This window comes from Chamaea fasciata, unplaced genomic scaffold, assembly GCF_029207755.1.
Source record: "Chamaea fasciata isolate MVZ Bird 193981 ecotype frontalis unplaced genomic scaffold, bChaFas1.0.hap1 SCAF_1, whole genome shotgun sequence".
In the NCBI taxonomy this organism is placed as follows: Eukaryota; Metazoa; Chordata; class Aves; order Passeriformes; family Sylviidae; genus Chamaea; species Chamaea fasciata.
The window spans coordinates 25857232-25869468 of record NW_027094086.1 but is presented as its reverse complement, the minus strand read 5'-3'; the positions used below and the strand labels follow the sequence as shown (position 1 = coordinate 25869468).

At 35.1% G+C, this 12237-nt stretch overlaps 1 protein-coding gene across 3 annotated transcripts in view; it reads right to left on the bottom strand.

Moving 5' to 3' along the window:
* The window catches only part of NBN (nibrin), a 32710-nt gene that overhangs the window by 8606 nt on the left and 11867 nt on the right, over positions 1-12237 (bottom strand). For 2 of the 3 annotated variants that reach the window (XM_066179075.1, XM_066179085.1), the window contains 9 exons: positions 12067-12167; positions 10450-10582; positions 9748-10011; positions 8993-9470; positions 6969-7040; positions 5618-5773; positions 4090-4203; positions 3029-3078; positions 1200-1393 (listed from right to left, as the gene is read on the bottom strand). In XM_066179075.1, coding sequence (XP_066035172.1) covers positions 1363-1393; positions 3029-3078; positions 4090-4203; positions 5618-5773; positions 6969-7040; positions 8993-9470; positions 9748-10011; positions 10450-10582; positions 12067-12167 — 1399 coding nt within the window. In that variant the 3' untranslated portion in view covers positions 1200-1362. Of the gene's footprint in view, positions 1-1199; positions 1394-3028; positions 3079-4089; positions 4204-5617; positions 5774-6968; positions 7041-8992; positions 9471-9747; positions 10012-10449; positions 10583-12066; positions 12168-12237 lie in introns of those variants that run through there. The other variant, XR_010720031.1, reaches the window with a different exon arrangement.

The following is a 12237-nucleotide window of genomic DNA, read 5'->3' as shown; positions in this document are numbered from 1 at the left end:
ATCATAAAACATGAACAAAAGAGTGCTCTCAGCTATACTGCCAGGGTTGCTTGAGCCCCTAGCAGTGACTGCAGTCTGAGCAGCAAAGGACTCAACCTTTACTTTCTTGTAGAAGGCCCCTGTACATTGTGTGTTTCGTCCTTTCACCTCAGAAATTCTCCAGCTGTTTTTTACAGCTGTAAATACAACCTTTCTAAAGAATCTTGAAGAATCTTTTCCATTGATACTCTGCTATCCAACCTATTTGCTTGAATTGAGTAACAACAATCAAAAACCTCAGCAGTCTACAAGAGCTCTGTTGGACCAGTAGGTCTTCAGCCAGAAAACCTGGAAATTCCTCACAGTGATAGAAAAACTCAGCTGAGGGTGGAACATCAACCAGATTACTTCCTCACATGAGAAAGGATATCCTCCCTCTTGAAATAGGATGCAATAGAGCTACTTCCATCTTTATCTGTACGTGATGGCTTCATACAGCTGAGCAGGAAGCCTGGAAAGTTTTTCCCACTGTACTTTCAAGGGAATCTCACAAATTGCAAGTTCTCAGATCATTAAGATGAGCTCTCCTAAATCACACACAGGTCACTGTTTCATAGCTTTCCCTGTTAACTGAACTATTTTGAAGGTCATTATTTTTACACAGTGATTGCAAAAAGTAAAGGCATGAGATAAAGAAATGGGTCATATAATTAAAAATTCCAAATTGGAATGCAACAGCTTTTTAAGACTTTGTCTAGCTTGGAATTAACAAATGAATATTCAACCACACTAATTTAAAGGTGTAAATGAAAATATGTTTAAGCAAGAGAAAAAGAAGCTGTTTTTTTCAGTTCCAAGGTATTCTGTACCAGTAACAATAGCATATGCTCTATATAATGAACCACAGAGAAATGGTTCATTAGGAATCGTATCAAGATCATATCAACCATATCATCCTATCATGATCAAATACCAGTTGCATCTCAGCCTCAAAAGATTTTCAATTCTTAAGACAATACCCTTGAATACACCAAATTAACAAAGCCTTTCTGAAAGAGGAAAAAATTGCCTGATGCTAACTTCCTTTTTCTCCCAAAATAGCACTGATAACCAAACATTAGAAATAGCCTGAAATGAAATCCTAAGTATCTACAGTGTTTTACTGAGCATTACTCTGAAGTGAATAATGGGAAGATCTGTAAGTACCAAGCAATGAAAAGAACTTTTCTTTTTCTTTAATAAAAGCAAGACTTAGAAAATATATCTTACAATAAGAGATATTCCAGTGGTCATGTATAGGAACATCACACACACTGTAACCAGGAAACCTAAGGAAGAGAAAGGAGGTTTTGCCAGAGAAACACTGTAAATCCAGATCACAATTTATCTTCTTCTTTTCACACTCGGATCGTATCTGCAACAAAAAAAAAAAAAAATTTGTCACAAATAAGTAAAACAATGATATTCCAAGTTTATATAGATACACAATGTGATGCAAACTTTATTATATATTCATAACAAGGGATTGGCCAGTGTTCAGTCCTTTCCCTGACTACACTCCTATAATGAACTACAGTTACTACTAATTGACTGAAGGATGCATAAGGCAGAAACTGTGTACAAACTTAAGATAACCTTTAATGAAATTTTCAGATTTCCTAACTACTTACAACCTTTAAATCTGATGCATGAACAAGCTTCTCCAAGCCTTTAATATCCCAACACTAAGCTCTTTACTGGAAAATGACACCAAAAAAAACAAAACAGGAGGGAGGGAAAAGGGGTCCTGTATGTTTATATTGATGTACATTTGACCACAACTCATTCAGCAAAACCTTTCTGCTGCTTCCTACTCCTACATAAATCAGATCCTTGCACTTTTATACAGCTTCTGATTGACTGTTAAAAATTTAGAGCTACTTTCTGGATATACCAAATAGTTACCTGATTTACTACAATATGCTTATAGTTTGACTCTACTTGACATTGCTTTCCCTTGGCCTTCTCCATTTGTGCTTCATCTCCCAAAATCCTGTCCTTTCTTTGAAATTCTGATGTGCTTTGTATTCATGCATGAATAACTTACAGACACAACTGAATGCTCAGGCAGTTACTTCCACCAATTCTGCTTTCACTCATCAAGACTTTTTGCTTAGACAGGAAAATGTGACAACTTGTGAGCCAGATTACATCACCACATAGCTAGAAAGGTATTAGAAGTCACTGTTGCTGCTATACAACTCAGACTTCAAAAATGAAATGCCTACCCTTTGAAAGAAATGCTCCTCTATTAACTGTTAATGAACAGAGCAAACTGTTAATGCAGTAAGATTTTCTGAGTGGCTCTAACACTTATCACTATGTAGTATCACATTTGTTTGATAGTGATTCAGAAAAAAAAATCCTTCTTCACCATATACATTTTTCTACCTAAATGCACAACTTTTGGTGTTAGTCAAATTCATGACAGGTGGTAAGTTAAACACTGGTCACTTTTTGCTTCACATAAATACCATAGAAAGTAATGAAGCTTTTGCTAAACAAAATTAAGTCCCTACATTAACTCTCAAAACACTTACTTGATTTTACTACTATAGCATTGTAACACATTTGTTCTAATGTTTAAATGTCTTCTGGACAGCAAATTCTATGGAAGATTCTATGGATTGGATATGGATTCTATGGGCAGGGGAGAAGTGGGGAGATAAAGCAGACAGGAGTAGGAGATGATACATGATGGAAACCTCCCATCAGAAAAACAGCAGCTTCAACCCTGTCTGTGACTACCCACTGAGATGCTCACAGACAGTCATGAACATCTTCTCATGTTATCTCCTCCACCTCACCTCCTCCCATTTTCCATGTTAACTGAAGCCTGGATAGTGGGGATTTTTTCAGAGAAATTGCTGAATCACTTTGACTACGTTCTATACATGGGAATACATGAAATTTTGAAAAGAATAGTCAGTCTTTTCCAAAATCAAAATTTGTCCAAAAAGAGATGTGATACAAAAATACACATTTTCTAATACAAACATAAAACCCTTACCTAAAGAGATCATCAGCAAGTGACTCTTCTCTTGCATGTCGGTCCTGTTCCTGAGAAAGTTTATTTAATATTTGATTGTTAAGGATAATTCTAATGAACCATCTAGAAAAACAATATTCCTGCACTAACACAGTTTTTCTCAAAGAAATAAGCTTTTTCTAAGTACTCCATTTAGAGCATATTCACATTAGACAAGTTATTTCACTACCCAAATTTGGCTACTGCTGCCCACTAATGAAATGGAATAGTTTGTGAAAGATGTCAATTTTTGTCAGAAATGTGTTTTTTAGGGTTTTAAGCTCCATTATAAAAACATGATTTTTTTTAATCTGATTATTTGTATATAAAAGGAATTTTAATTAGCATTATCTAATCAGGGATTTAAAAAATCAGCTAAGAAGTGTTCATGCAACTGGATCTCCATCAGGCTGTGGAAACAATGTGACTCATCAGCAAGTATTTTTAAGGAAACTATCAGAAAATAAAAGTGCTAGAGAACTGCTATGGTAAGTACTGTCTTAGGACTTTCATATCTAAAGATGTGCACAAAAGAAAAAATATTAAATTTATTCTTACTACATCTCTACAGTATACTCCAACAGAGTTGCTTTTTTTTTACTCATGCATTTTTGTTCTATTCAAGAACAGAATATCAAGTGTTCTGTACAAATATTTGAACACAGTTAGCCAAAGAGAAATTCTTTCAAGCTCCCCGTCACATTTTTACAAGTCACAAGTTTACACAGCGCTTATTTTACTCATCAAAAGACTGTTCTCATTTAGGTTACTGATTCTGCTTTCTACAAATATTTCTGATGATATGAGTGTTGCATGCAAAATGAATTTAAATAACCAGAAACAGATGAGTGTTATCACTGACCTCTGGCATTCAGTAATTTCACTACTGTACATTCTCCCATGAGCATGTGTGGACAACTAACCAGCTGAGGTTTTATTTAAAAAATAAAATCCTTAAGCATTCCAGTAATGATCACAGGGTGCTATGACCACTTACAGTACTCAAGTTTTTATTTGATCATGCTTTAAAAAAATTTTCTTACCTCCATCTCTTGCCGTAACCAGTCTTCTAGCTCTGAATTCTTTTTAGCATGATGAGCAATCAAATCTGATCCTCCAATAATGTGTGGAAGTTGTCCCGCCCCAGGGTAAGCTACCTGTTGGACAATAAATTTTTACAACTACAAGGCAAGCATAGTGCAAGTAAAAGATCTATTTTAACACATTCAGCAAGTCTATTCAGATATCACAGAAGAAAGTCAAGCAGTCTTCCTCTGAATAACATTCAAAGATCATATTTAAAAGTGACTGAAGTTAAAAAAGCATTTACAGAAGGCTGTTAATTCCCTCCTTTTACCAAAAGAAACAAACAAAAATACATCTGGCAAGTTTAATAGGCTAAATAAATTTCATAGTGCAATGAGATTGATATATTGATAAAAATCAGTTTATATTTTATTACCAGACTGCATAAGCATCTGTTACAAAATAGTGGGAAAGAAAATATTATCAGAAAATTAAAACATTATCCAAAAACGAGAGCATACTCCCAGGAAGCAGCATTACGTGATCACACTCTATACATAGTATTTTACCGAAATGCCTTTCTAGTCATCTAATACCACATGATTTTAATTTTTACTTTATTTTATTTTTAATATAAGCTGAAGTGGTACTTTTACATTGAACACTAAGAATAATTTTTCAATTGTCTTCAGGACCCAAGTAAGCAATCATCTTTACTTTTGTATGATGTAGATTTAGTTCCATTTAGAAATCCAAGATTTATTAGTTAAAATGGAAGATTCTGAATCAGCCTATGCTGTATATATAGGTCTTTGGAGAAGTAGAATTGCTAGCTTTTGGAAATACAACCACAAGTTATGGTAGCTATCACTTAACAACTTATTCCAAGTAACAGTTTGGAATAGGGAGTACAAGTATCTCATCTAGTATGAGGTAAGCCTTTGTCAACCCGGTACTTCTTTAGTCAATTAACATAATAACTGTTTACAGTATAACGTGGTACTTAAATTGGTTCTTTCTTTAGTTCTTATCAATTAAAAAAAAAATCTTTAGCAACATATTTCTATGTAGCAGATATGGACTGTGATTGAATCATCCAGACTGGGCCCCATCCTGAGGCCTGTAGAGGCTTGTGGTGCAGATAGAAATTAGTGCCAAGTGTGTGTCGCAGTGAGTAATTTCACGTAAGGTGTTGCAAGGGTCAAAGGGTTTCATAGTAGTTAACAAGTATAGTAATTGGTGTGGACACAGTAGCTACCTTAAACAGTTTATTAAGCAATGGGTGTTTGCATTCTTTCCTGTGCCTTGTACCAATGAAATGTAGCTGTAAGTGTAAACTATATAGAGTGTATAAAACCTGCCATCTTACACAGAATAAAGGAGAAACGTAGCAGTAATCATATTGATTGGACCTGCGCTTGCTCTGCCGACCTCCTTTCATTATTTCGGGGTTCCCCTGCGACTTCCCTTCTACACTCTGAAGGCAACATTTTTTGATATTTTTAAACAGTGCCATCTTGTGAGCATTTAAAAAAACACACTAACCTTTTTGAATGCTTTGAAATTTTTCTTTCCCCCATAGCTGGTATTTCCAGGAAGATGACTGTTCTGCCTTGGATGGCTGACAACCAGTGATCTAAACTCTGTCAACAGAAGCTTGCTAGGGAGATTGCTGGAGTCATCTTGCAGTTTGGTATGGTCCTTATGTGGGAAGAAAGAGGAAGAAGCATTCAAGTGTGTGAACAGACACACAGCATATCCAACAGTACAAACTGTAGAGAAATTATCAGAGCAGAGCTAAGCACAAGTTAGGATTACAAAGCAGTGAGGGGAAGCAGCAGCAGTGCTAGAAGCTAGGAAGATGTATGAACTTCTCAGCCTCCTTATACACCATGCATACAGTGAATTCATTTCTCTTGTGTTTAAATATGAATTTAAATACTCCACAGTAGACAAAGTTGAACATCTTCAGCTCAATTCTAGCCTACAGATATCCACCCAACTCTAGGGCTGTAAGCTGAATCTGATCAATGCATCCTATTTTTCTTGTCCATGAGAATGCTCATATGCCAGCAAGTCCGCATGCACAGCTTTGCTGCCTGGAGCTACAGGAGCTCTGTGGATTCCAAAGGATGTCTGAAACTATGTTCAAGGACAGCTCCAGCCCAGATGCAGTACAGTTGGTTTATAGTAAAATAGAACTAGAAGCCCGTCAATCTGAGCTAACCCTGCACTTTGGTATAGCTGCTCAGCACTCCCTCTCCTTGGGCTGTTTTTCGTATGTAGGTAAAAATGTACTATTCTACCCCTTGTTGACCGGCTACACTCTCTCTCTTCAGAATTTATTTCAGTTTCAGTGAGCCTAGTCTCCTATTCCTCAGCCTCACTGCCACTCCTAGCAATTCTCCTTTCTTCATCTAACCTACAAAAAATTAGCACACTATCTACCATTAATCACTGTATATTACATCTATTTGCCAATGCTCCATCTCTTCCATTCTAGTTATGAACTTATGGCACACAAGATTATATCCTTGGCAGGTCTTTAATCTCTAATCTAAGGAAAACATCAGTACAAGTATTAACCACGTTGAATATGTAATACAATTACATGTAGTTTCAGTCACCCACCTGAAGTATCAACCCAAATGCCATTACAGAAGCAAACAGATGAACTACAAGTACTCTTTTGTTTCACAGTCTACAAGTTGGACCGTACTACTCAAATCTACACATGATTATGTTAAGGAGTACAATCTTCCAAACCTCCTTTATCCTGAAATAAGATCCAAAAATACTGTGTTCTTCAGAGTAAAATTTTGATGTGTTTTTGTAATGCCTCTTAAAGTTTGCTGTTCAAACTTACAATTAGCTGGTGACTAAGACCAAGACTTACCAAGACTGGTGACTCTTGCTTGACAATACTTTTCATTTCTGAAGTTAGAACTGAACCAAGTTCCTCTTCTTTCTATTTGATTAAAAATTATTTTAAATATAAAACTGAAACCAAATGGAAATTTAATTACATAAAATGGCTTTCTGCTCTTTACGGTAGAATAAACATATTCAAATCAATATAAATTTTTAGACAGAAAAGGAACTGCTCTGTACTTCAAATTTTTTTATGATATTATGCCTACTGTAAGAATTGTTGGAGGTCTTCTCTATTAAAAAATTACTATTATCTGTTCACTTGTTTTTTTTCTTTTTTTTTATTAAACACTAGGAAGTTTTGTCCATCTGTACAATCTTTTAAGTCCTGACAGGTTCTAGGAAACTGTAAAAGCTTTTTGAATATAAAAAGCAGCATTTTCAATGTCATATCTGAAGTGTACATGTTTGCAGAAAGGACATTTCATTACCAGGACAAGACAGTATACTGCATATCAATTATGTCCTATAGTTTAAAACCAGATTTGGATTACATGAATTATTTTCAATGGTTGATAAAACACCAAATCAGCTTCATGCACCCTATAGGTTTTGAGTCAATTACTCACATTCTCTGTCTTGCCAGATACACAAGATGCATCTATACTTACAGAAAATAGTTATCAAATTTGCCTGGGGAGCTTTATCATGAAATCTCCGTCCTACTCCACTGGAAATACATTTTACATTAATAAAGTAAGTCATTATTAAATTATGGGAAGACTTCTTTTCTGCAAAAAATCTTTAAGAGCATATCTGCTGAAGTACCAGTTTAATTGCACGCAAGATTTTTTTCCTCCTTCAGAATCCTGACAACAAGTTAGACTAGAAAAACCTTCCAAGCACCAAAAGCAACAAAATTCAACAGACTATTCCAAGCACCAATTTTAGTCTGTAATTATGGTCAGATTTGCTGAGGGTATAAAAAGCAAGAAACAAAATTCTCTAAATTACAGGACCTTTCTTTTAAAACTTGCTAGTAACACACACACACACATTGAAATTCATTACAATGAAATTCACACTTCACCAGCAGCACAAGGTGTCAAGCTGGTCTGACCTAAAGATGCACAGGCAACTACTAATTCTTATGTGGTCCAAGGAATCTTGCAAATTCCAGTTAATGATGCATCCAAACTTTTAAATACTTAAACACTGCCTACTGTAAATGGACTGGACAGTAAGTGTTAAGGTATATATTTTAAATAAATAAAAAATAAACTTGTTCTCCTATTCCTGTTGTATTATTAATATTCTAGACCTCTCAACATTTTTTCCTTTACAGACCTGCTTTTCCTTTTTTTCAACACAGTGACTACTGTTAACTCACGGATTACTGTTTTCTTCATATCTCTTAGAAAATATCCATAGTGTCAGAAACAAAAAACAGAAACATAATCACAAAAACAAAAGCTGCATTTTGGTTTTGCTGTTCTTTTTGTTGGTTTTGTTTTAAAATTTCTCATGCTGGAATTTTAATAATATTTCACACAGTATCAAAAGACTCTGAGTTAAAACATGTTGGACACTACTGCAGTATTCAACAGAAGAGGTCAACTGGAAGTTGCTTTAGAAAACTGATTACATAAAGATAATCGAGTATTATCTTAGAATAAATAACAACATTATAATTAACAGAGCAACAAGCAATATGAGAAGCTTTTCTTGGACCAGGGATATATTCTCCTGTACTGATAACAGCATATGAACTAAAGAAAAAAAAGAGGAAAAGTTCAGAATACAAAGCAGCTTTCAATTCACAAAGAAAAAAATGCCCAGAAGAATGAAAAAGCATTTAGGTAGGCATAAAACTGCAATGTTCACATGTAAAACAAGAATCATTCTGAACTTAAACTGATGTACAAGATTAAAGCAAATTTTACAAAGCCACGTTCTGTATGTAGGCAGCCTCCTCTTAAAGGACGTAAGCGCATCCTTCTAACAAAGTTGCAAATTTCAAGATTAGGCACATAAGAATATAAAACTTACCAATACTTTATTCTCTTCTCTCTGATTTACATTCACTTCTTGAATCCTGCTTCCTTTGCCTTCCAAACATTGTTTTTTTCGTGTATTTCCTTGAGCTTCCTGGTCATGATCTGATCTTTGATCCATTTGATCTTCCCAGTCTACATCTCTGCTTTCAAACACCATTTCTAGTGTGTCTGGATCTTCACATAAATCATCTAATTCCTTCCTCTTTTTTGGTGCACGATTTTCACTAGAGGTGGTTTTAGTAGCTGTTCCATCACTTGGTGGTTTGACACTTTCCCTCATAAGCTTTATACCCATGTCTTCTGCAGAATTTGGGTTCGGGTCCAGGATGTTATTTTGCTTTTGATGCTGTTTTGCTTCACTGTTGCAGATGGACAAAGCTGTGGATTCAGGGCACTTGGGAAGAGGGGATGACCTTTCCTCCAGTTTTGCTAGTTTGGGTACAGATGATTCTTCTTCTTCAGATCTTTCCCTTAGTCAGAAATAAATTACAAAAGGGAGAAAATTACAAAAGCATTTTTGAGTATGATTAGCTGCACCTACAACATAACGGCTTCTGGGGTTTTAGGGACTGCACTGTGAAATTTGAAGTACTCTTGAGGAAAAACCTTCCATTCTAGGAATCTGATCTAAAAATTGCCTTTTTTAAGTATGTGTCGAATTAAAAGTACATTGCTTGAGTTCAGATTTTCCAGAAACAGCACAAACATACCAATAAGGGAAGTAATGTCAAGAACACTTCAACATACCTTTTTCTAGAAACCTGGAAGTAATTTGTAATTGCATTTGACTGGTGACGTGAAGCACTCTCACGAGGTTTGCCAGCTTCTGAAAGTTTAGATGGTGAGACAGGCTGACTTCTTTGACCGAACCCAGCTGTTCTGTCCCCTCTAGGTATTGATGTTCCTGCATTTATACTGCCACTTGTGCCACTGGGTTTTCTTATGGCAGTTGTATCCTGGAAAGCCATCTTCCTTTGTTTAGGCACCTGGGAAGTATTCTCTATCTCCATACTAGATTAGAGAGGAAAGAAATACTAAATGACACACAGGAGGTTACCAGAGATACACCAAATCAGAGAAACACTTTTTAAAAAAGCTATTTTTTGAATAAATTTATAAACAGTGTGCTAAAAAGAAACTGTAAAATCTGCTATGATCAGTACATTTTTATAATTGTGAAATGGCTTGAAATTTTTTAATAGTTCAGACAGTCGAGACAGATATCCAGTATCTACATGTGCATTCAAAAGTCATCTAAATCCTATGGGAGCTTTCTGTAACCTAGTACTCAAAAGCAGAAATTCTCTCACTGCAGACAAGTGACAGCAATTTAGTAAATGGCATTTCTAACCCTGTATATCTTTCCCCATGGCAATGATACAGTTCCTTTGCCACACAAGACTGCTTTATTTGCGAGTACTAGCTTAGAAATGTCCATGACTACTTTACCACGTCTGCTCTTCTGTATCAGCTATGTACAAGGCGCCATCTGCAGCAGCTGGCATGATGGTTTCATCCACAGCCAGGCTCTGGGAAATGGCCCGGCCTGCGACAGCTGATGCAGGAGAACTTTCAGGTACAGCTGCAAGACCAACACGAGAGAAGAATTAGAAAGTTAATATCAAATAAGTGCTTCTTTGCATGTGCCATCACACATTACTACCTGATCATGTGAGATCTTTGTAAAATGATCTTAAAGCAGTTTTAATTTAAAAAATAAGCAGATTTATTAATTAAATCTGTCAGAAATAGCTCTAAAGGGCCATATTCTGGAATTCAGATTTAGTTAAATATTCTACTGATTAAGTGATGGAATTCTGCTTAAATAAAAATTAAGCATAATAGGAAATCATATATTAGTATGTACATAATGTATTTAAAAATCATATGTGGTATATATTTTATGCAAAAAATAAAATATGTATCATGCAATATACAGATCATGCAAAACTGTCAGACCATAAAATTCCTTATATTTACTCATTTATGATGATCTCTAACTTGATTATTGCATCTGGGATACAAGTTTTTCAATTTTAAAGACTGCTTACTTTAAACTCTGATATAGAGTCTGTTTCCACAATTTCAGACAACTTAAACTTAATCCAGTTGAATCATTCTGACTAGAAACAAGAATCAGCATCTCTGCCAGTACTGCATATATGTCTTTCACTATTCAAAATACGTTTTCAATTAAGTAATGTTCCTTCGTGTAAAGAAAAACTTATGAGTTTTTTTCAATTTTTTAAAATAATGGTAGGATTTTGTACCTGATACAACATTTTGTAGAACAAAGCAGAATCTATAAAACATAATTCTGAAAATTTCATAGCAACAAAATATAGAATAACATAAAGAGGCACAAAAAGAGAATCAGAAAAACAAAACCTCTTTCTGTCTCTCAAAGACTTTTATTAGCAAATACGAACTTCAAGTCAAGACTTGGTATGTCCACTCCCAAACTACTAGTTCAGCAAATGTGGCAATCATCTCCTATTGTCTTAAATTATGGAAAGATTATTTTTAGTTTTGAACTGTGTGGGAGGTGGTCGTATTTTCAAAAAGCAAATTCTGTTTCGTGTAAAGGGCAAAAAAAGAAAAAAAACCCAAGCCTTAACAAGTTATTTCCATTCTTATTCTCTTGATTTCTGACATTCATCTTTTACTTCCCTATTACCTCAGTCTTTTAATGAAAAGACAGAATAGCATGGAATTCAAACTACCACATACATATGAATTCAGCGATCACTAAAAAGATGAACTTCAGATGTTTTTAAAGTATCTTTCCTTTCAAGGTCACTGTTCCATGTGTCTGCCTTTTAGGCTATGTTTTAGATCTACTTTTTTATTTACATCTCAGTCATATAATTTTCATTGCAATTTACTGCAAGACTGTTAAGAACCAATCACCTCTTTGGAGTCACATACATTTTTCACAGAATGTCACTCTCTCTTAGTGGTCCTGCAAATCAGAACAACTAGAAACATCATAACTGATGCTCCTACACAAAAAGAAACACTGCCTCTTTGAGGCTGTTAACTTATTACTACCCTTCTTCCAATTACCTTTGGAAGCAGGCTGCTTTTGAGGGTTGCAGTATTTTTCTGTAGACATGAAGATAACTGCCAAACCAATTTCTGCCTCTGGAATAGCCCTAAGATTCTTGCTGTTAATATATATATATATTAAAAAAAAAAAAAAAAAAAGGGTTTTCAGAACAGATTTAAAGACAAATA